This window comes from Petromyzon marinus, chromosome 73, assembly GCF_048934315.1.
Source record: "Petromyzon marinus isolate PM22_M1 ecotype Great Lakes invasive population chromosome 73, UKy_Petmar_22M1.pri1.0, whole genome shotgun sequence".
NCBI lineage: Eukaryota > Metazoa > Chordata > Hyperoartia > Petromyzontiformes > Petromyzontidae > Petromyzon > Petromyzon marinus.
In genome coordinates this window covers 2,645,129-2,667,471 of record NC_133739.1, presented here as the reverse complement: position 1 = coordinate 2,667,471, position 22,343 = coordinate 2,645,129, and the positions used below count along the sequence as shown (strand labels likewise).

Sequence of the window (22,343 nt, the reverse complement as noted above, 5' to 3'; positions counted from 1 at the left end):
ATCTAGTGACTCTATAGTAGTAATTGCACACATTGGGGTGGGCGGGGGAGAAGACGACATCACGCTGCTCTGTAGTTTCCTCAGCCTGTGCTACAGCAGTGACTGTGTAGGCTGTGGCTTGTCTTGATGCACACTGCTCTGTAGTTTTCTCAGCTCGTGCTGCTGAGGTGCCTTCGTTGTTTGTTTGCTGTTGGGACAGCCGCTGCCTCTCCACTGTTTGTTTTGCTTGCCACAGCGCCACTCTCTTTGTGTTTGTTTTTGTCTTGGAGAGGCTTAATTTTTTTTGTTTTCGGGATTTTTAACGCGACAAACCTCCTTGCTAGGGACAACCGCGAGTTGCGTTACGCGCATGCGCAGATGCGTGCTTTTCCGTGCGCTCAAAGTTATCATTACTATCAGCGTACTTTGTTACAAAGTGTGATTTTCGAAGTGTAGATTGGACCAAGGGCAAAAACAAATAGCCAGTGTTCGTCCAGGGGCTTAGTTTGTTGTATTTGTGTAGTTTGTTAAAACATAAACAAAATAGTTTGTCAGTTAGAAGCGTTACAAGAATAGGCGTACACAGACAGACAGACAAAAAAATAATTTTATAGGTGTAATAAATGACTTCCATGACAACTCTTGTAATGGTTCTTCTTTATTAAACTGTCGTACTGCACAGCTCCGCTCCTTCCCTCTCCGGGTAATTTCCCTTCTATCAATGCCATGGACGAGGCGTTCTCTCCGTCCGCCTAACGAGGTTCGCCACTCTCTCTCCGGACTCGCCGTTGGTTGGCGGCGTGCTGGGGAGAAGAGGCGAGCTCTGCTGGGGGATCCGCCACGTGGTCTGTGGCGAGGAGATGGATGAGCAGCGACGCAGTCCATACCCGAGGCTTCCCACACCAACCACGAGTCCTCCCCTGCCTCTGCTGATATTCCCCCGGCGGATCTAAGCTCCGCCTCTAGCCACGCCCCCTCGTGGAACCTTCCCGATGGTTCCTGAACATCTTCTCCGACTCCGCCTGTCACCTTTGGCCCAGATATTATCCCCGCTTAGGATTGGATGCCGATTACGGTACCCAATAGTGCCCGTACAGTTACCCTCTGGCACCCACTAGATGGCGATCTCTCATTACATATGTAGCGCCATGGATGGGCTGCACTTGCAGGCAACGACAGGCAGCCCAGAAGCGGTTGAGGGGCTGCGGCTGCACTGACCTGCAACGGCAAACATGCAGACCTCAGTGGAAGACTCTGGGGTCACCCGCGTCCCTCACTGAGGTCTGCACCTCAGCTGAGAAATGGATATAAGGCGAACCTCTGGAGAGGTTCGAGCAGTTTGGGAACCGGAGCAGTTGAAGACGAGAAGTTGAAGCATGAAGACCTGCTGGAGTAGGACTCTGAACCCCTATCTTCGCTGTCCTTTTAAGGGCCGAAGCTCTGTGAGGCCAGTGTTGGACCTGTACTTTGGCTGGGTCAGGTCAGGTAGTCTCACATAGTATATTATAGCCGGAGGACCTGGAGCGTAGCCGGGGTGGGCACGCTATGTAGGAGGCATATAATATACCGATTGGAAGAAGTACTCGAGATAAACTGTATGAGGAGTTGATGTATAGTAATTTGGGCGCGTTTGTTTAATAAAGACGTGCCCCCTACAAAGTGTCTCTGGAGTAACACTACACATAGGTAAGATGTTTCGTTTGCATGTTTTGCCACAGACGTGTGGTTAATGCAGATTTGATTCCTTGCAAAAGGTATGTATTTGGTGTTTGAACATCTTAACACCTCCTGTTTTATTGCTCGAAAGGGTAAAACATTTTTCATACTTTAATACTGGCAACAAGGTCCCATAGATTTAACCAATTATTTCAATTAATACATACTTGTTTCCCTATTCATAGTACATAATGGTAATTTATCTCGATCATGAGACTACATTTAAAAACATTTATCAATGAAATAAAAAATGACATCACTGGAACAATGTACATACAGTCATCAACTTACAAACATCCAACTCACGAATGGGTCACAGGAACTAATTATATTTGTAAGTTGAGGACTGCCCTGTAGTGTGCTACAGCTACTGCTGTATCTGCTCACGTTCATTCTAGAACTCTAGGCATACGTAGCCAGTGGTGGGTGATCCAAAACCCTGTCTCAAAACACGCCCTCCCAGGGTTATATTGATATACATTTTGGTAGACAATGTAATTAGCATGCACGTGCTGCTAGACTGTTTTATATGTACAAAAGGTATGACGTCACATGGCATTGTGATGTCATAACGTCCATACATGTGACCGCGGATGTATAGCTCATATCCAGGTCTCTTGTATGTGTAGGGACGTAAATGGCGTCCCTAGGGTGTAAAAGCCGATACTGTAGGACTGCTGTGAGGAGACGCACTCCCTTACCTTCACTTACCTGTCGATGGGGACCCGAAGGGCCCAGTCACGCTGACTCAGGTTACGTCGGAAGAGTCAGAGGAAGTGAGGTAGCAAGAGGCGTGGTGGGGCCACGTTCGGGGAGGGGTAAGGGAAGAGGCGGAGCCTTTGGGCAGTCGAGTGGAGGAACTGGCGGTGTGTGGTCACGCCAGGAGAAGCAGGAGCCGACGGTCTTAGGGGCTCAGTGTGTGAGGGATCCTCTCTCTTGTTGGGGTCTAGTGTAGTCTTGTTGGGGTCTAGTGTAGACTCCTTGGAGTTGTTACTTGTTAAGGACAATAAAGTGTGGTGCCTCCTATCTCAGTGTGTGCCTCGTCAGACACGCATCGTGTATGTACATTGAACTTCTTTTGCACGATACATAGCCAACCATGCTAACTCTGCATCTTACTACCTGTATTTTCATTCCGGTGAAAGGCATCAAACAGATGTTAAAGACATTCTTATTCATTCTAGGCATGAACTCTGGTTATCCTGGCCATTGAACAAAGATGGTCATCACATCGCGTGGTGTCACATGCGCTGCTGCGGCCATCTGGAACCCTCTGCCTTCCGATATTAGGAAGCCGCTGAAGCTACTCACTAGATTTAAAAACTTGTTTCTTTTCTTTAAAACTGTTTGTGTTTAGTTTATTGTCCTTCCCCCACACCTCCGATTAGCACCGTTTGCTATGTACTGTGCCAACGAAGTTCAACATACATACAACATACATACAGCATGCATACAACATACATACAACATGCATACAACATACATACAAACATCTTTGATCTGTGCATGCTCTCGCTTTTGTTGAGCACAGATTTATCAATTCCCCAATGGAGATAGCAGCCGCGGGCCTTTACAGGCCACCTGGATGGGTGATGTGTCCAAGTGCGACGCCTCCATCACCGTCAGTGACATCAAGACCCACGACTCTGGTCAATATCGCTGTGAGGTCACGGTGTATCCACAAAACATCCACGACATTGGGTATCTACAGCTGAATGTCAACAGTCCATCAGGTTTGTGTTATTTCCTTCAAACGTCGTATACATTACCACCCACAACTCTATCATCTATCCTATAGACCTGACATAGAACTCAACATGTACACTTTAGAGCCATGGGCCCAGTGCCATGGTGAACTGGGTTCAACCCCTGGCTACGATCGCAGTCTTAAAACAACGTCGGATAGGCGGTGACTCAGAGGTCAGAGTGCTGAGCTAGCGCCACTCAGAAGCATCGGTTCAAGTCCAGACATTTACCCTCGAGTTGACCGAGTCCTAAGTCCAGTGAGTTGATGGACTAAGCACCCCTTTCTACAATTCTGCACTTAATTGACGAAACTAAAACTCTGAGAATTAAAACGTATCTGGTTGATTGTCACGTGATAAGCGCTGTTCCATGTGGAAGAGCAATTTGGGAAAGTCCTGCTACAAACTGCGTGGATCAGCAGAGGTCGCTTAAAGGAATCGCAGAGTCAGCTCTGTGATATCCACTCTGTGGACAGTTCTCTAGCAAGACATGTTGCACTACTCTGTGAGCAATCCCAATTAATGTTTATATTAGTGGCGGGACACAGGGATAACATTTGGTAGCGAAATTTGTTTTTTGAGGAAACCCTTGCCCAGCGCGGCTTCATCTAACGCATGTTTTGGCTCTAGACGGTTGTGGCTGTGGGGTTTGTTTTCCACAACACAGGGGTGATATTTCAGTGATACGCAGTTTGACGCTGCTAACATTTTCGCATCTGCATAAACAGAAAAGGTAGTCACGTGAGAGTGCTGCGTCCGGTGGAGTGTCAATTGACTGTGAGAACGATGTATTTACCGTGTATGTCTGTGTGCACGTGTGGGTGTGTTTTTTGAGCGATAATGTCATGCACTCAAAACGCACAGCAGCAGCACAACGTGAATGTTCACACATTACAGCATGCATCTGGTTATTGGGAACGTTAGTCATACGGACTACTGGATGGTGAATCATTAATGTTCAAGTGGCAGTGTTAGTGGCGAGCGTAGGGTGCGAGTGCCGTGGTGCGGGAAGAATGGAGACGGAGGTTTTGTGTTGCGTTGAAATCGACAAAGAGTGTACACAAATGTAGTGAGTTCTTGGAGACACTTTTAGAGGCAACGCGTTTATTTATAACGCACAACAGTAACAGTCCTCTTATACAGCCTAGGAACACAGCCTCCGGCTAACGTGCCTAACACCGGCTACGCTCTCAGGTCCTCCGGCTGCGAGTTACCTAGGGGAGGCTATCTGACCCGACCCAGCCAAGGTGCGGGTCCTGACTTCTGGCTTCCTCGGACCCGGCCCTTACAATGACGTCAAGCCGAGAGTCCCAGGGTCTCACCACTGGCCCACACAGAGCCACGGCCCTTACAAGGACAGCGGGGCTAGGGGTCCCAGGGGCCTAGGCTGGCTGCTGGTCTTCTGGCTTCTGTCTTGGACTGGCTTCGAACCTGTGGAGAGGTCCGGCTTTTATACACCTCCCAACGGAGGGGAGGGGTCCCGGGGGATCCCAGAACACCCTGCAGCCCCCTCCTGCTTTTGGGCTGGGGAATGCAGGGATGGGGTGATCATTTAGAAGGCAACCCGAGTTTTCCCATGAGGTCTGTTTTTGTCGTACAAAGTTGTGTGGGCATTTCAGGAACGTAACCCCCCACGTTCGATGAGGTCTGCTGTTCTGTACTTTTAAAACGCATTGTTATTGACAAATATTTCTAGTTTCTACATTTAAAATATGTAAAAAAATTATACTAATATGGGCGTTGTGTGTGGTTTCCCTAGAACTCGTGGTTATGACCCCAGATAAAATGGACGTCATAGTAGGCACTACATTTGTCCTGCCCTGCTCCTACATCTGTACAATCAGCAACATTACCTACACGCTGGTGGAGTGGTTAAGGATCATCGACGGGCGTGAAGACAGGGTGAGTTACTTCTCTGAGCATTTACAATATGCAATGTAGATGAACAGGTTTGGTATTTTATATCCAGATCGAGGGCCCCTGATCACGTGACTGGGCAGAGGCATGGGCCAGTCATTTGAAAACAGTCTCCACGTGAAGCTCCTTTGTCAACAGTTAATCCAGCCCAGTCGCAGCCCTGGGGACAGAATCATTTTCGGGTTTTATTTGAACGAATTTTATCCAGAAAAATATAACGAGTTTGATCTGTGTGCTGCTTCTACCTTTATTGATCACAGATTTATCAATACGCCAATGGAGAGAGCAGCCACTGGTATTTACAGGCCACCTGGGTGGGTGATGTGTCCAAGTGCGATGCCTCCATCACCGTCAGCGACATCCAGACCCACGACTCTGGGCGATATCGCTGTGAGGTCTCGGTTTATTCCCCAACTGTGCAATACCACATTGGGTATCTACAGCTGATTGTCCACCCACGTACAGGTTTGTATCACGTCCTTCGTAGGTCTGTCCTACCACTCACTACTCCCATCATCTGTCATGTAGCCCAAACCTAGCACTCAATATCCATCCGTTTTAGGTTTGTTGTTCTTCCCTCGCACATCCGCGGTTGGCTATGTACGGTGTGAAAACAGTTCAACATGAATACGTACATGTGACAGAACCATGCAGCTAGAACCATGGTCATCTCCTGCCTGTGACTCTTCACTTTCAGTGTTCAATTAGCAAACAATCCGGATGTCAAGTCTCATGAGTTTGTCATTTTAGCCTGGTCACCTGGGTACACTTGCAAAACAGATGTTCCTTCTCAACGGATTAGCCAGGGAAACTAATTAAATAAATACAACAGTTGTATGCAAGCATAGTAACATTATATTTGGTAATATAAGATTGCACTTAATTTGGCTAATTCCAAGCTCTTGGCAGTTAAACAAACCAGGCAGAGCTCGTCTAACGTGGGTGTTACTCACACCTGATGATGATTGCTTGTGTTGCAGTCGAAACGTCGTGAGAATTTTATTAATGATGATTGCTTGCGTTGCAGTCGAAACGACGTGAGAATTTTATTTTTATATTTGTATTATTTTATTGTTTCCCTTCTACTTGACTTTACCGAAAGAACCAAGAATATGAATCCCTGAAGTCACGAAAGCTTTAAATCGAAATGTTAAGTGTGTGTTACGTTATCACACAAAAAAACATACGTGGCAAATAAATAGGTCTCATGATAGATTCATTCACATCTTCCATCGGATGCAGCACCCTTTGACAGGAAGATGACAATCTTAGTGTTAAACCATGCAGAGCCAAACCACCACCCCCATGTCCCGGAAACCGACCCACATCAGGTAACCAGTGCAGAGTCGCATTCAACAAAGCTGCATTGGGCAGGTTTGCCTGTATGTCTGCTTCAGTGTCATGCATAAAACATTACAAACATTTCTCGATAACTAGTTACGTGGTCTAACTCCCAAAACCTATATTATGGATGACATTGGTCGCGAAAGCCTACGTGTTAAACATTACTCGATTTTGCAATGCATTATCGGAAAATAATCCTCCCTGCTGTGTGGATCAAATGTCACTTGAACTAAACTATTTATTTTCATTTTACCACTGAGCTATGTGGCTTATTTTCAGACGCGACAAATGATAGCTCAACGAAGTGGCTCATCATACGGACATTTAACGCAGCCAAAAACTCTAAATGGATCTTTCTATATATAGAGGAGAAACCCGGAGGACCTGGATAAAAATCCACGCGACCATAGAGAGAGTAAATTCCAAACACACAGCAGCAGGTGTCAGGGTCGGGCTCGAACCCACGACCCTTGTCTACCAGGCGAGGTAGTTAACATCTCACCACCTCGGCTCCACTTGAAGAGACCTCAGAGGTAGCTCTAAGATATCCCCTTCTGTGGACCGTTCTCAAGCATGCAGCATTGCGCTGCTCTGCTAGAGACCTAAAGAGATGCTTCGTCTAACGGAAAGTATTTGCCCGCTTTCTCTGTCCTAATTGTCACCACTGCGTTGTGAGACCAGCACCTCCTCTTCCTGCAGATGTTCAATCCCACTGCTAATGTGACCATCGTGGGTTTGTCCACAGACTTGGCCATTGTCATCCCGGATGCAAAGGATGCCACAGTAGGCAGCACGGCTCTCCTGCCCTGCTCTTACACCTGCACCATCACGGGTATTAGACACACGCTGGTGGAGTGGTTCAGGACCATAGACGGGCGCGATGAGAAGGTGCGTCACTGTCACACTTGCACACTATTACTTACACCCTCCTGCTCGCAATGATGAGTAAATGTTCTTTATTAACGCCCGTTCATGCTAATTTATTTCAATGGAGGTCGCCCCCTCTCCTTTTCTGGTCCCATTGTCAACTTTAAAGTTTTTCAGACAGCAGTATAGTATTGTATCTTCAACTAGAATAATCTCAAATTCTCTCCGTTCTCTCTACTCTGAAGAAGAGTAATTTCCTAGGCGTATTATATATTTATCTGTTATAATTCAATGTTATTTACATACTATGTCAGTTTTCGGAATATGAGCACGTTTATTATGTGGACACACTCATGACCTGTCGTGTTCTCACGTTTGCTGTCAAGGTTTATAAGATCACACACAGAAAGAGAAGCCTCAGGCCATTGCAGGTGACGTGGGTGGGTGATGGGTCCACGTGTAACGCCTCCATCACTATCAGCGACATCCAGACCCACGACGCTGGACGATATCGCTGTGAGGTTATGGTGTACCGACACGACAAGCCAAGCATGCAAGACATCGGATATCTGCAGCTGAACGTTCACAATGAACCAGGTTTGCATTATGTCATCCCTGGATCTATTTAACACCCACTACTTTTCGATTTAAAGCTTTCGTGACTGCAATGATTCATCTTCTTTGGTTCTTTCGGTAAAGTCACGTAGAATGATAATAAAATAATAAATTGATAAAATAAAATAACACAATAATATTCTCACGACGTTTCGGCCACAACACAAGCGGCCTTCATCAGGTGAAGGGGGCGAGACTGTCTGGTAGGACAGCGCTGGAGTGAAAGAGCCACGTTCAGATACGGCCTTTAAGCTGTGTGAGAGGAACAAAGCGCCTTGACAAAGGAATTAGCATATAATTTAGCATTGAAATGGCTGAATGATTAACTTGTGACTGGTCACAGAAATAGCTATGTTAAAAGTTAAAGCATACACACCCGCAGAGGCACCCATTGTTAAAGGGATTAGCATAGAATTTAGCATTGAAATAGCTAAGTTAAGGCATACACATCTTGACAATGGAATTAGCATAGAATTTAGCATTGAGATAGCTGACTGATTAGCTTGTACCTGCTGCAGAAATAGAGCTTGTACCTGCTTTAGAAATAGCTACGTTAAAGTCAGAGCATACACATTCACCGAGGCCCTTAGTACAAATCAAACAGGAGAATTTAGCATTGAAAAAACTAGGCGAATCCAGCATTGAAACAACTGAGTGATTAGCTAGTGACTGGTCACAGAAATGACTACACATCTGAGCTATTCACAGTACTATATAGTGAACCAATAAAAACTAAAATATAAATTACCTTCATGTTATCAATAAACTCTATATTCTCCAATCAGCTAAGCTACCAACAATAAGTCGTTATATATCACAATGCTATATGGCGAAAAAATGGGTGGATTCTTACCCTCAAATTTCAGCACCACGGGCCCCGTTCAGACGGACGAGTTCGTCCATGGTCGGAACAGAGGAGGGGGAGAGAGACAGCTGCGAGGCCCTAGTATGCTCCATATTGTAAAACTATACCATTAACCGTGGTGTGAGAGGTATTAAGAGGCAATGCTGGCGAAAGAGCTGCGGTCTGAAGGTCATCGTAAAAAAAACAATTAATTAAGAACAGAAATGATTTAAAACATCTTTCCAGTGGTTACTAAGCCTGAATCCATCTTCTCGGTTGAAATTGTCTCTGTGCTTGTATATGTGAATGGCCTCATGAACGAATCTCTCATGGTAGCCGGTTGGTTTTCAAAGAACCTCCGTCTTGGAGAAGTCAATGTCATGTGAGCCCACTGAATTATAACAGTGATCTGCCACGGCAGAGGAGTTCGTCCTACCGTGTTTCAAGTCTGCTTTGTGTTCGCGGATGCGGTCCGAGATATGTCTTTTGGTTTCTCCAATGTAGCTACTACCACAGAGGCACTTTAGTTTGTAAACGCCCGGGTACTGTATGTCTGGAACAGCATCTTTTACAGATGGAACTAAATCACGGATTTTATGTACTGTGTTAAATCACGGATTTTATGTACTGTGTTGAATCGATGGGACCCTCAAAAACGCTAAGTTGCCACCCAGCAACATCAGCAAAGACGAACGTTTTGAATTATCTCAATTAAAAAATAGGGATGATATTGTCGTCCTCTCAGCCGACAAAGGCAATGCCACTGTCATCATGGACAAAACAGAATATGACAACAAAATTCAAGAACTACTCAACGATGGCAGCTACACAAAAATAAAAAGAGATCCCACCAACAGCCTGGTCACCAAAACGAACAAAATAATCTCTGATTCAACAGCATTAATTGATGAGATCAAACAGTTCTCGTTGAAGCCCTCTGCTGCCAGACCACCAAGATTATATGGCCTTCCAAAGATACACAAAGAAGATACACCTCTTCGTCCCATCGTCTCTACTATCAGCTCCCCCACCTACAAACTGGCACGTTTTCTTGCTGATATACTGCGACCTTTCACTGGAAAAAAACACCTCTGCGGTACTAAATTCTACTCACCTGGTATCGACAATCAAAGGCATTTCCCTGTCCCCAAACGACCTGCTTGTCAGTTTTGATGTGGTGTCCTTGTTCACCAAAGTCCCGGTACCTGACACCATCGCTATCATTGAAGACCTGGTTCATCAAGGACTGCATACTGATGTACCCCCCCTGGTGAGACATTGCTTAACCAACACTTACTTCACCTGGAATGGAACTTTCTACAAACAAACTGAGGGCACCCCAATGGGCTCCCACCTATCTCCGGTTGTAGCCAACGTATTCATGGAAAAAATTGAAACTGACGCCATCCAGACTGCCACTCTACGCCCGACCTTATGGAAGAGGTACGTTGATGACACCTTTGTCATCTGGCCACATGGCCAGCCTGCTCTAGACCAATTCCGCGACCACATCAATTCCATACACCCAGCCATCAGATTTACCATGGAGGTCGAAAAAGATGGCAAACTACCCTTTTTGGATGTCTTAATTAAAAGAAGACATGATGGTTCAATGAGCCACTCTGTCTACAGGAAAGCTACCCATACAGATGCTTACTTGAAACCGGATTCCCACCACCATCCATCCCAGAAGAACTCCCTCATCAAGACTCTATACCATAGAGCCCAATGCATTTCCGACCAGGAACACATTACCAGTGAACTCAAGCACGTACACCAGGCTCTCAGGGCTAATGGCTACTCCGACTACACAATCCGCAAAGCCATCACTCCAGTCATGAAGAAGGATCCTCTTGTGGAGCCACTCAAAACCATCACCTTACCCTACATTGCAGGGGTCACTAAAAAGATCTCCAAAATCCTGAACAAACACAAGATCCAGGTCCGATTCAACACAGTACATAAAATCCGTGATTTAGTTCCATCTGTAAAAGATGCTGTTCCAGACATACAGTACCCGGGCGTTTACAAACTAAAGTGCCTCTGTGGTAGTAGCTACATTGGAGAAACCAAAAGACATATCTCGGACCGCATCCGCGAACACAAAGCAGACTTGAAACACGGTAGGACGAACTCCTCTGCCGTGGCAGATCACTGTTATAATTCAGTGGGCTCACATGACATTGACTTCTCCAAGACGGAGGTTCTTTGAAAACCAACCGGCTACCATGAGAGATTCGTTCATGAGGCCATTCACATATACAAGCACAGAGACAATTTCAACCGAGAAGATGGATTCAGGCTTAGTAACCACTGGAAAGATGTTTTAAATCATTTCTGTTCTTAATTAATTGTTTTTTTTACGATGACCTTCAGACCGCAGCTCTTTCGCCAGCATTGCCTCTTAATACCTCTCACACCACGGTTAATGGTATAGTTTTACAATATGGAGCATACTAGGGCCTCGCAGCTGTCTCTCTCCCCCTCCTCTGTTCCGACCATGGACGAACTCGTCCGTCTGAACGGGGCCCGTGGTGCTGAAATTTGAGGGTAAGAATCCACCCATTTTTTCGCCATATAGCATTGTGATATATAACGACTTATTGTTGGTAGCTTAGCTGATTGGAGAATATAGAGTTTATTGATAACATGAAGGTAATTTATATTTTAGTTTTTTATTGGTTCACTATATAGTACTGTGAATAGCTCAGATGTGTAGTCATTTCTGTGACCAGTCACTAGCTAATCACTCAGTTGTTTCAATGCTGGATTCGCCTAGTTTTTTCAATGCTAAATTCTCCTGTTTGATTTGTACTAAGGGCCTCGGTGAATGTGTATGCTCTGACTTTAACGTAGCTATTTCTAAAGCAGGTACAAGCTCTATTTCTGCAGCAGGTACAAGCTAATCAGTCAGCTATCTCAATGCTAAATTCTATGCTAATTCCATTGTCAAGATGTGTATGCCTTAACTTAGCTATTTCAATGCTAAATTCTATGCTAATCCCTTTAACAATGGGTGCCTCTGCGGGTGTGTATGCTTTAACTTTTAACATAGCTATTTCTGTGACCAGTCACAAGCTAATCATTCAGCCATTTCAATGCTAAATTATATGCTAATTCCTTTGTCAAGGCGCTTTGTTCCTCTCACACAGCTTAAAGGCCGTATCTGAACGTGGCTCTTCACTCCAGCGCTGTCCTACCAGACAGTCTCGCCCCCTTCACCTGATGAAGGCCGCTTGTGTTGTGGCCAAAACGTCGTGAGAATATTATTGTGTTATTTTATTTTATCAATTTATTATTTTATTATCATTCTACGTGACTTTACCGAAATAACCAAAGAAGATGACCCGCTACTTTATCATTCTCGCCAAAGCGAGAATGCAAATTCTCTTTATTGTCTAGATTTACCACTAAAATTCACTCTGTGGCACAGGCATAAAGTGTCTTTGTTATTCCTCACAGATATCACATCCTGTTGTTTAAGAAACTCGTCTTTTTGTTGAGTTGTCTTCATGAGCCAATCACAGCTTAAGTTCCTGTCTCTGTCTGTCTGTGTCCCATGAGATTGTTGTTCACTTGTGGGATGTGGAATGCTTTGATGTCAGAAAAAATAGTTTTTTAGCTCAAAGGGCTTTGCTCAGGAAATAAGTTTCTGATTCGGATTCACTTCAAGTGCCAATGTGGGAGCTGCAAGGCGATTTACGGCGTCAACAGGAAACCGGCCCAGCGATGATTGACCTCTCCTGCTGGCTGTCCATGACTCCATTTGGCGTCATTGCCTGCTGCCAACATTGGCCCAATAAGTAATCAAAAGCTGTTCTACCGTTCACCTAATGAACACGATGCTGGGCAAACCGTGCATTGAGGGTGAACACCTCGCCGGTGAACACAGCCGCAGGAGAATCGTGAACAATGGCCTCCCCCTAGGCTGGGTTATTATAGCACCATCACTATTTAGCATTCACAGGCAGGCCTCGCTGGACGTGGGGGGTTACGTTCCTAGAAAATGACGCGTTAGGCAGAACCACGTTCGACAAATAATTATTGACATTGTTGGAAAACTCGGGTTGCCTTCCTGGGTCTGAAATGATCACCCCTCCCTCTGTGTTACTAATTCTACAAGATTTCTGCCCTTGTTATTATACTAAAGGATGCTGAGTTACTCTCCATTTTTTGCGTGTGTACACTCCTGAACATGAAACCCCCGACTCATTCCCACACCACAGAACTCGCGTCCAATGCTCTCCTCTAACAATGATTTCCCAGCCCCACGCTCACCTCCGACTCTGTCGCCGATTCGCCATCTAAAGTCCTCAATGAATGGACGCGAGATGCTTGCGGCACTGTGAACATTCCCATTGCATCGCTGTGCATGTCGAGTGTGTTACTTTATCACACAAAAGACTCTCAAAAACACACACGCACTAAAACATGCAAGGTAATTAAATAGTTCTTACAGTCGATTCATTCACACCTTGCAATGGATGCAGCACCCTCGCGGCACTAGTTTTAGACACGGAGATGAGAGTCTTAGCAGCGTCCAGCCGAAACATCACCTCCCGTGTTCCGGAAAACAGACCTCATTAGGTCTTGCACCGTGTAGATCCAGAACGCGCGTTCGATAAATCCACAGCGCGTCTGCTCCTCCTGACAACCAGGAGTAGCAGACGCTGTGCAGCACAGAAACGAGGTTGGTGCGATGGATCTCAGCGATCACAGGACTGGATCGGTCAGAACTGAAGAGCTGGGGAAGGAGGCGGGAGTGGCGGTGCTCATCTCGCTCGAGCGGAGAGAGGGGGTCGGCTCACACGGCTGGGGCTGCCTTAGTAGAGGAGGGGGCAACCGCAAGGGCGATGAACGTGGAGGCACCAGGGCAGAGACAGAGGGGCAGGCCGAGAGCGAGGGGAGTAGAAGTGGCCAACGCGGCGGATTCGAGGGACTGGGGAGTAGACGCGGAGGTGGCCCAAGGCAGCAACGAGCAGAGCAGGAGGAGCTGCAGGGCAGAGAACGCACGAGAGGAGGGGGACAAGGCAGGAAGAGGAAGAAGACGTTGACTGCGTCCATCTCGTGGGTGTTCACGTGTTGCTGTGTCGTTTGTGTTTAATAGAACCGACAGACGCAACGCCCACGCCAAGTGCAGCTTCAGATTCATCACCTGTGGCTGGAATCATCCTTGGAGTCATTGCTGCTCTGGTTGCTCTTCTGGGTGTTGCTGGAGTTGTTTTTTACTGCAGGAACAGGAGACCACGTCTCTCACACTGCAGGAGATGGAGAAGGACGAGACCAAGTCAGCCAATAGAAGCAGAAGCCCCGTGAGTATTGACCGCACTTGCACAAGAACCTCACAGTGAGTGATAGAACACGGCTCACAATGGCCACGCCAGAGACCCCTGAGCCGGCCCTCTCCAAGGGCCTGAGTTTGACTCCAGCTTCCTGCCTGCCCGTGACTCAGAGCTGTGCTCAGTGGAGCCTGCGTGAGCTCCTGGCAGCTTGGACCCCTGAGTTAGACTCCAAGCCGTGGCTGCTGTCAGTGACAGGGGCTCCATATGAGTGGGGGTGGTGATGTGAGACTGCGTCAGTCATAGGAGACAGTGATCTCAATGGGCTCTCACGTGGTTAAATAAACACATCAATCACAAGAGACAAATATCTCAATGGGCTCTCACGTGGATAAACAAAGGATATCTATCAAATCAGGGTCAGTGATTGCTGTTGTCAGTGGTTCCATGCGGGTGCCAGGAAGGTGTGAGGCGTGGGTTAGACTCCCAGCCGTGCCAGTGACACAGGCTGCATGTGGGCGAGGATGGGGATGTATGATCGACGCGTGTCCACTTCTCTCTCAGCAGGTCTCACGAAATGCACGGATTAAACCCAAATGGAGAAAATGGAGGAGCACGATCAGGTGAGACCGACAGAGGTATGAAGCAGGAACCACTCTCGTCAGGGTCATTCTTCTTGTGTGTGTTTGTGTGAACTGTGCTAAGAACCAGCGACCTGGGTTCAATTCCCTAACCTATCTGCGTTGTGTAAACGCCAGCACTGCTGAGACAAAGGCGGCCGGGCGTGGTGCTGGCCACATCACCCTCTCGAGGTGTTACTCGCTAGCAGCACTTGCCTCGACTGACTGGTCAAGGCTACATCATGGGGGACCGTTGTGTTTGTGACGCAAGTTTGTCATGACACGAGAAGGGACTTTGATTCATGATCCGGGTGCTTCCGGCTAGAATGAAGTCCCCCCCCCCCTTATGATGCATGTAGTGGCACGTGCAGGACGATAGGAATCACGTGGCCAGGATAGGGTAGGCAACTTGGAGACAGTGTTTGATGAAGCTCATGCAGGGCCTGTAGCATTTGATGTAGTAAAGGGGCCCTACATTTTTTGTAAAAAAACACGTAAATATTAAAACACGTACATTTTGTACTTGCGTACTAAAGTAATTGGATACTCTATGGTTCTGTCGATAAAGTCACGTCGGTATAAAATAAAATGAATCACGACGTTTTGATTGCAACACAAGCGGTCGTCCTCAGGTGGAAAAATAGAATCCAGCAGTGGAACTGCTGAACTAACGAGAAAGCAGCTACAACAAGGCTATGTACAGTGAGGGAAAAAAATATTGGATCCCCTGCTGATTTTGTACGTTTGCCCACTGACTAAGAAATGATCAGTTTATAATTTTAATGGTAGGTTTATTTGAACAGTGAGAGACAGAATACCAACAACAAAATCCAGAAAAACGCATGACAAAAATGTTATAAATTGATTCGCACTTTAATGAGGGAAATAAGTATTTGACCCCTCTGCAAAACATGACTTAATACTTGGTGGCAAAACCCTTGTTGGCAATCACAGAGGTCAGACGTTTCTTGTAGTTGGCCACCAGGTTTGCACACATCTCAGGAGGGATTTTGTCCCACTCCTCTTTGCAGATCTTCTCCAAGTCATTAAGGTTTCGAGGCTGACGTTTGGCAACACGAACCTTCAGCTCCCTCCACAGATTTTCGATGGGATTAAGGTCTAGAGACTGGTTAGGCCACTCCAGGACCTTAATGTGCTTCTTCTTGAGCCACTCCTTTGTTGCCTTGGCCGTGTGTTTTTGGTCATTGTCATGCTGGAATACCCATCCACGACCCATTTTCAATGCCCTGGCTGAGGGAAGGAGGTTCTCACCCAAGATTTGACGGTACATGGCCCCGTCCATTGTCCCTTTGATGCGGTGAAGTTGTCCTGTCCCCTTACGAGAAAAACACCCCCAAAGCATGTTTCCACCGCCATGTTTGAGGGTGGGGATGGTAAATAAATGCAAACCGCCACTTCTTTCATATGTTTCTTGCCGTTGGTTTTCACACCTGATGATGCCCGTTTGTGTTATCGTCGAAACGTCGTGAGAATTTTTATTGTTTTTAATTGTTTTTTTAAATATATTTTATTATTGTATTGTTTTCCTTCAACGTGACTTTACCGAAAGAGCTAAGAATACGGCGAGTTTAGTTTATGCCAAAGAGCTCCATTTTGGTCGCATTTGACCACAACACTTTCATCCAGTTGTCCTCTGAATCATTCAGATGTTCATTGGCATACTTCAGACGGGAATGTATATGTGATTTCTTGAGCAGGGGGACCTTGCGGGCGCTGCAGGATTTCAGTCCTTCACGGCGTAGTATGTTACCAATTGTTTTCTTGGTGACTATGGTCCCAGCTGCCTTGAGATCATTGACAAGATCCTCCCGTGTAGTTCTAGGCTGATTCCTCACCGTTCTCATGATCATTGCAACTCCACGAGGTGAGATCTTGCATGGAGCCCCAGACCGAGGAAGATTGACAGTTCTTTTGTGTTTCTTCCATCTGCGAATAATCGCACCAACTGTTGGCAATGGTCTTGTAGCCCATTTCAGCCTTGTGTAGGTCTACAATCTTGTCCCTGACATCCTTGGAAAGCTCTTTGGTCTTGGCCATGGTGGAGAGTTTGGAATGTGATTGATTGATTGCTTCTGTGGACAGGTACCTTTTATACTGGTAACAAGCTGAGATTAGGAGCACTCCCTTTAAGAGTGTGCTCCTAATCTCAGCTCGTTACCTGTATAAAATACACCTGGGAGCCAGAAATCTTTCTGATTAAGAGGGGGTCAAATACTTATTTCCCTCATTAAAATGCAAATCAATTTATAACATTTTTGACATGCGTTTTTCTGGATTTTGTTGTTGTTATTTTGTTTTTCACTCTTCAAATAAACCTACCATTAAAATTATAGACTGATCATTTCTTTGTCAGTGGGCAAACGTACAAAATTAGCAGGGGATCAAATACTTTTTTCCCTCACTGTATGTGGCAATGGACAAGCAAGCAGGGTCTGAGCTGGAAAGGAATTCCACCCCCGGACGTAAGCACCTCAGTTGTGTTAATGGGGGATTAGGAAGATAGGGACTAGAGCTTCCGTCGCCGCATAACAGTATCATGCCTTCATATGTGCAACAGCAGTGCTAAAGAGAGATTAGCACCATGCGAGTGCAATGCAAAGACGTGAACATGAGCGTGCAATCCAAAGAGAGAGACACAGAGAGTCGAAAATAACAGCTGACATAGTCAGGTAGGATGGAGACATCACAGTCAGTTAAGACTTTACCTGGTTAATTACGTCCTTTCGATGTTTTGTTTGAGAAGAGACCTGATGGCTCTCTGTGACATTCTGTCTACAGGAAAGCCACCCACACAGATTCCAACCTGAAACCTGATTCCCACCACCACCCGGCACGGAAGAATTCCCTCATCAAAACACTACACCATAGGGCCCACTGCATTTCTGACCAACACCACCTAGCCAGTGAACTGGAACATGTACACCAGACCCTTAAGATGAATGGATATTCAGACAGTATTATCTGCAAAGTTGTCTCTCCAACCAGGGAGAAACTACCCCTTGAGACACCGATCAAAACCATCACGTTACCATACATAGCTGGCATTACCAAAAATATTTCCAAAATCTTAAACAAACACAAGATCCCGATCCGATTTAGTACAGTACACAAAATCCGTGATCTAATTCCACCTGTGAAGGATGTCATTCCTGATTTGCAATACCCGGGAGTCTACAAAATAAGCTGCATCTGTGGTGATTGTTACATAGGGGAAACGAAACGTCATGTCTCTGACCGTGTCCGCGAGCACAAGGCAGATTTGAAGCATGGAAAAATTAATTCCTCCGCCGTAGCTGATCATTGCTATAACGCTGAGGGCTCTCATGATACTGTTTTCCCCGATACCAAGGTGCTCTGCAAACCTTCGGGCTACTATCAAAGGTTTGTTCATGAAGCCATCCAGATATATAAACATAGACATAACTTCAACTGAGATGATGGATACAAATTGAGCAATCATTGGAAGGATTTTATTAAACAGGTAAAACCTTAGCTGCTTTACAGTTTGCTTTCATATCCACATCTCCAGTCTCTTACTCCTTGCCCTGATCATACCCATTATTAGGAAATTTGCCGTTGCATGTCAATCTTACAGCGTAGGTCATTTACTGCCCCCTGTCATCAACAGGCTATTTGCCGTTTCATGTCATATTTGCTCTCCCCCTCCCCCATCCTCTCTATCCTTGGCTCCACCCCCCTCCCTCATCTATTTAACCCTCTGTTACTAGCAGCTCTCTTGCCTACTTTGCTGTGGTTTTCCCACCTGATAACGGACGCTTGTGTTGCGTCCGAAACGTCGTGATTTAATTATTTTTTTTATTTTTTACCTACGTGACTTTACCGAAAGAACCAAAGAGTATGGATCCTTGCAGTCACGAAAACTTCAAGTCTAGAATAATAACGTCCTTCCAATGATTGCTCAGTTTGTACCCATCTTTTTGGTTGAAGTTGTGTCTGTGTTTATATATCTGGATGGCTTCATGAACAAATCTCTGAAGGTAGCAGGTAGGTTTGCAGAGTACCTCTGTCTTGGAAAAATCAATTTCGTGTGAGCCCAAATTGATTTTTCCAAGACGAAGGTACTCTGCAAACCTACCGGCTACCTTCAGAGATTTGTTCATGAAGCCATACAGATATATAAACACAGATACATATTAAAACCGAGAAGATGGGTATAAACTGAGCAATTATTGGAAGGACGTTATTAACCAGGTAAAGTCTTAACTGACTTTGATGTCTCCATTCTACCTGCCTATGTCAGCTGTTATTTCCGACTCTCTGTGTCTCTCTCTTTGGATTGCACTCTCATGTTCACGTCCTTGGATTGCACTCGCATGGTGCTAATCTCTCTTTAACACCGCTGTTGTGCACATATGCGGGCATGATACTGTTATGCGGCGATGGAAGCTCTAATCCCTATCTCCCTAAGCCCCCATTAACACAAGTGAGGTGCTTACGTCCGGGGGTGGAATTCCTTTCCAGCTCAGACCCCGCTTGCTTGCCCATTGACACATACAGTATATATCCTCCTTGTTGTAGCTGCTCTCTCGTTAGTTCAGCAGTTCCACTGCTGGATTATATTTTTCCGCCTGAGGACGACCACTTGTGTTGTGATCGAAACGTCATGATTCATTTTATTTTATACCTACGTGACTTTACCGAAAGAACCAAAGATTATGGATTCCTGCAGTCATGAAAGCTTCAAATTAAGAAAGTAATTGTACGTTTCAATTTACTATACAGCCAGATAATATGACAAATCGCTAGCCTCTAACACCCAGTAGATTCATCAAAGTAGAAGGCAGTATAGTACTATTGTAATAGAGCAAGTGCAGAATCTCTGAACCGGAATTGATAGCTTGAAAGCATTTAACGTGGGGCCGTTGAAAGTGCAGGGCCCGTAGCATTTGCTGCTTTTGCTACTACGATAATAAGACACTGATAAGTAGCATATTCTACTTTTGCTACTAGGATAATCCGGCACTGCTTGGAGGTTGTGAATGCGAGAAGGATGCTCCAGACCGTCTGGGAAGAGTAGGAGAGTGCTCAACAAATTACTTAAATTCGGGCTCGCAGCTCGAGTCAATAATACTTTTGTAAAGTTTTGGTGAATGATCAATTTTTCTGTTATGATCTTTTAAAGAAATACCATTACAAGCAATAATTAGGCTTGGTTTGGTCTTCATAGAACTTACATTTTTTTCGAAAATGTATAACGACTGGGGAATCCCACCCCAGAATTAGCGCGGTATTTGAGTGGCACACTGGGCGCGTGTGTGTGTGCTGAGTGGACTTGCCGATGAACGCTACCAGCGGTGTCAAGATCGGCCTCTGTGCCGGAGGTTCGTGAAGGACGCTGCTGAGCAGCTGGAGGCAGTCGCCCTCCAACAACAACGGAGGGCAGAGGAGGCGGCTAAAGCGCAGAAAGTTGTCACAGTAGGGGGCACAGGTGGCGCGTCTGCCAGCCATCTCAGTCACCCCACGAGACCTGGGTCTGTTCCGTGACCTCCTGCCAGCGAACCTTTGACAAATCACGGAACCTCAAAGTGCACCGAGCATGGGACAACCGCGGTTGTGACGTCACTGCCACGTTGTGAATGGCTGTTGTTATTACGTTGTTTTTATACACGTACAGTGAGGGAAAAAAGTATTTGATCCCCTGCTGATTTTGTACGTTTGCCCACTGACAAAGAAATTATCAGTCTATAATTTTAATGTTAGGTTTATTTGAACAGTGATAGACGGAATAACAACAAAAGAATCCAGAAAAACGCATGTCAAAATTTTTATAAATTGATTTGCATTTTAATCAGGGAAATAAGTATTTGACCCCCTCTCAATCAGAAAGATTTCTGGCTCCCAGGTGTCTTTTATACAGGTAACGAGCTGAGATTAAGAGCACACTCTTAAAGGGAGTGCTCCTAATCTCAGCTTGTTACCTGTATAAAAGACACCTGTCCACAGAAGCAATCAATCAGATTCCAAACGCTCCACCATGGCCAAGACCAAAGAGCTCTCCAAGGATGTCAGGGACAAGATTGTAGACCTACACAAGGCTGGTATGGGCTACAAGACCATTGCCAAGCAGCTTGGTGAGAAGATGACAACAGTTGGTGCGATTATTCGCAAATGGAAGAAACACAAAAGAACTGTCAATCTCCCTCGGTATGGGGCTCCATGCAAGATCTCACCTCGTGGAGTTGCAATTGTAGTGTTGTAAGGACGAGCAGACTTATTTAGGAGGCACACTCTGTTTATTGTATTATGTCCTTATACAACGCTTAACACACACACGGATATTCGGTCCCCTCACCCGATACCCTAGGGAGGTACAGCCTCCGGACCTGGCGGGACTCTCACGTCTACCGCTAACCTCCTTGATACCTAAGGAGGTACAACCTCCGGCCTTGGCGGGACTCACACGTCTACCGCTATCCTAGTCCTCCGGCTAGGACCTAGGGGAGGCTATCTGACCCACCGCTGGCCCGGTGGGTCCTGACCACTGGGTATGCCGAGCCTTAGCCCTTAGAAGGGCTGAAAGGCTGGTCCAGGGTCCTAGCTAGGCTTCAGCCCAGTCTTCTGTCTTCGTGCAGGGAGAGAACTCCTCGAGGTCCGTTGAGTCACCCGTCTTATTCCCCTTCGTGGCCAGGTAGAACCAATCATACATTCCCACGTGGAACCGTCTGATTGGTTCGCACCAAACCCTGGCCACGATCCGTTTCACCTCGACTGACCCCAACCGTTGTACCCAGGGGTAATGCTGCACTGCCCTGGTGGCAACGCAGGTTACGCAACAGCGCGTAGTTAACACCTCTACACAATGATCATGAGAACGGTGAGGAATCAGCCCAGAACTACACGGGAGGATCTTGTCAATGATCTCAAGGCAGCTGGGACCATAGTCCTCAAGAAAACAATTGGTAACACACTACGCCGTGAAGGACTGAAATCCTGCAGCGCCCGCAAGGTCCCCCTGCTCAAGAAAGCACATATACATGCCCGTCTGAAGTTTGCCAATGAACATCTGAATGATTCAGAGGGCAACTAAGTGAAAGTGTTGTGGTCAGATGACACCAAAATGGAGCTCTTTGGCATCATCTCAACTCGCCGTGTTTGGAGGAGGAGGAATGCTGCCCATGACCCCAAGAACACCATCCCCACCGTCAAACATGGAGGTGGAAACATTATGCTTTGGGGGTGTTTTTCTGCTAAGGGGACAGGACAACTTCACCGCATCAAAGGGACGATGGACGGGGCCATGTACCGTCAAATCTTGGGTGAGAACTCCTTCCCTCAGCCAGGGCATTGAAAATGGGTCGTGGATGGGTATTCCAGCATGTCAATGACCCAAAACACACGGCCAAGGCAACAAAGGAGTGGCTCAAGAAGAAGCACA

General features: G+C 46.2%; 1 protein-coding gene and 1 long non-coding RNA gene across 3 annotated transcripts in view; both read left to right on the top strand.

The window, feature by feature from the left end:
- The window catches only part of LOC142906971 (junctional adhesion molecule-like), a 49,424-nt gene extending 43,264 nt beyond the window's left edge, over window positions 1–6,160 (top strand). The window contains exons 5-7 of the mRNA XM_076055830.1: window positions 3,227–3,428; window positions 5,200–5,342; window positions 5,618–6,160. Coding sequence (XP_075911945.1) covers window positions 3,227–3,428; window positions 5,200–5,342; window positions 5,618–5,896 — 624 coding nt within the window. The 3' untranslated portion in view covers window positions 5,897–6,160. The remainder of the gene's footprint in view (window positions 1–3,226; window positions 3,429–5,199; window positions 5,343–5,617) is intronic.
- A 1,256-nt stretch (window positions 6,161–7,416) lies between these two features.
- The window catches only part of LOC142906970 (uncharacterized), a 45,469-nt gene continuing 30,542 nt past the window's right edge, over window positions 7,417–22,343 (top strand). The window contains exons 1-4 of one of the 2 annotated variants that reach the window (XR_012930606.1): window positions 7,417–7,589; window positions 7,955–8,165; window positions 14,135–14,339; window positions 14,874–14,944. This is a non-coding gene — a long non-coding RNA (uncharacterized LOC142906970). The remainder of the gene's footprint in view (window positions 7,590–7,954; window positions 8,166–14,134; window positions 14,340–14,873; window positions 14,945–22,343) is intronic. The other variant, XR_012930605.1, reaches the window with a different exon arrangement.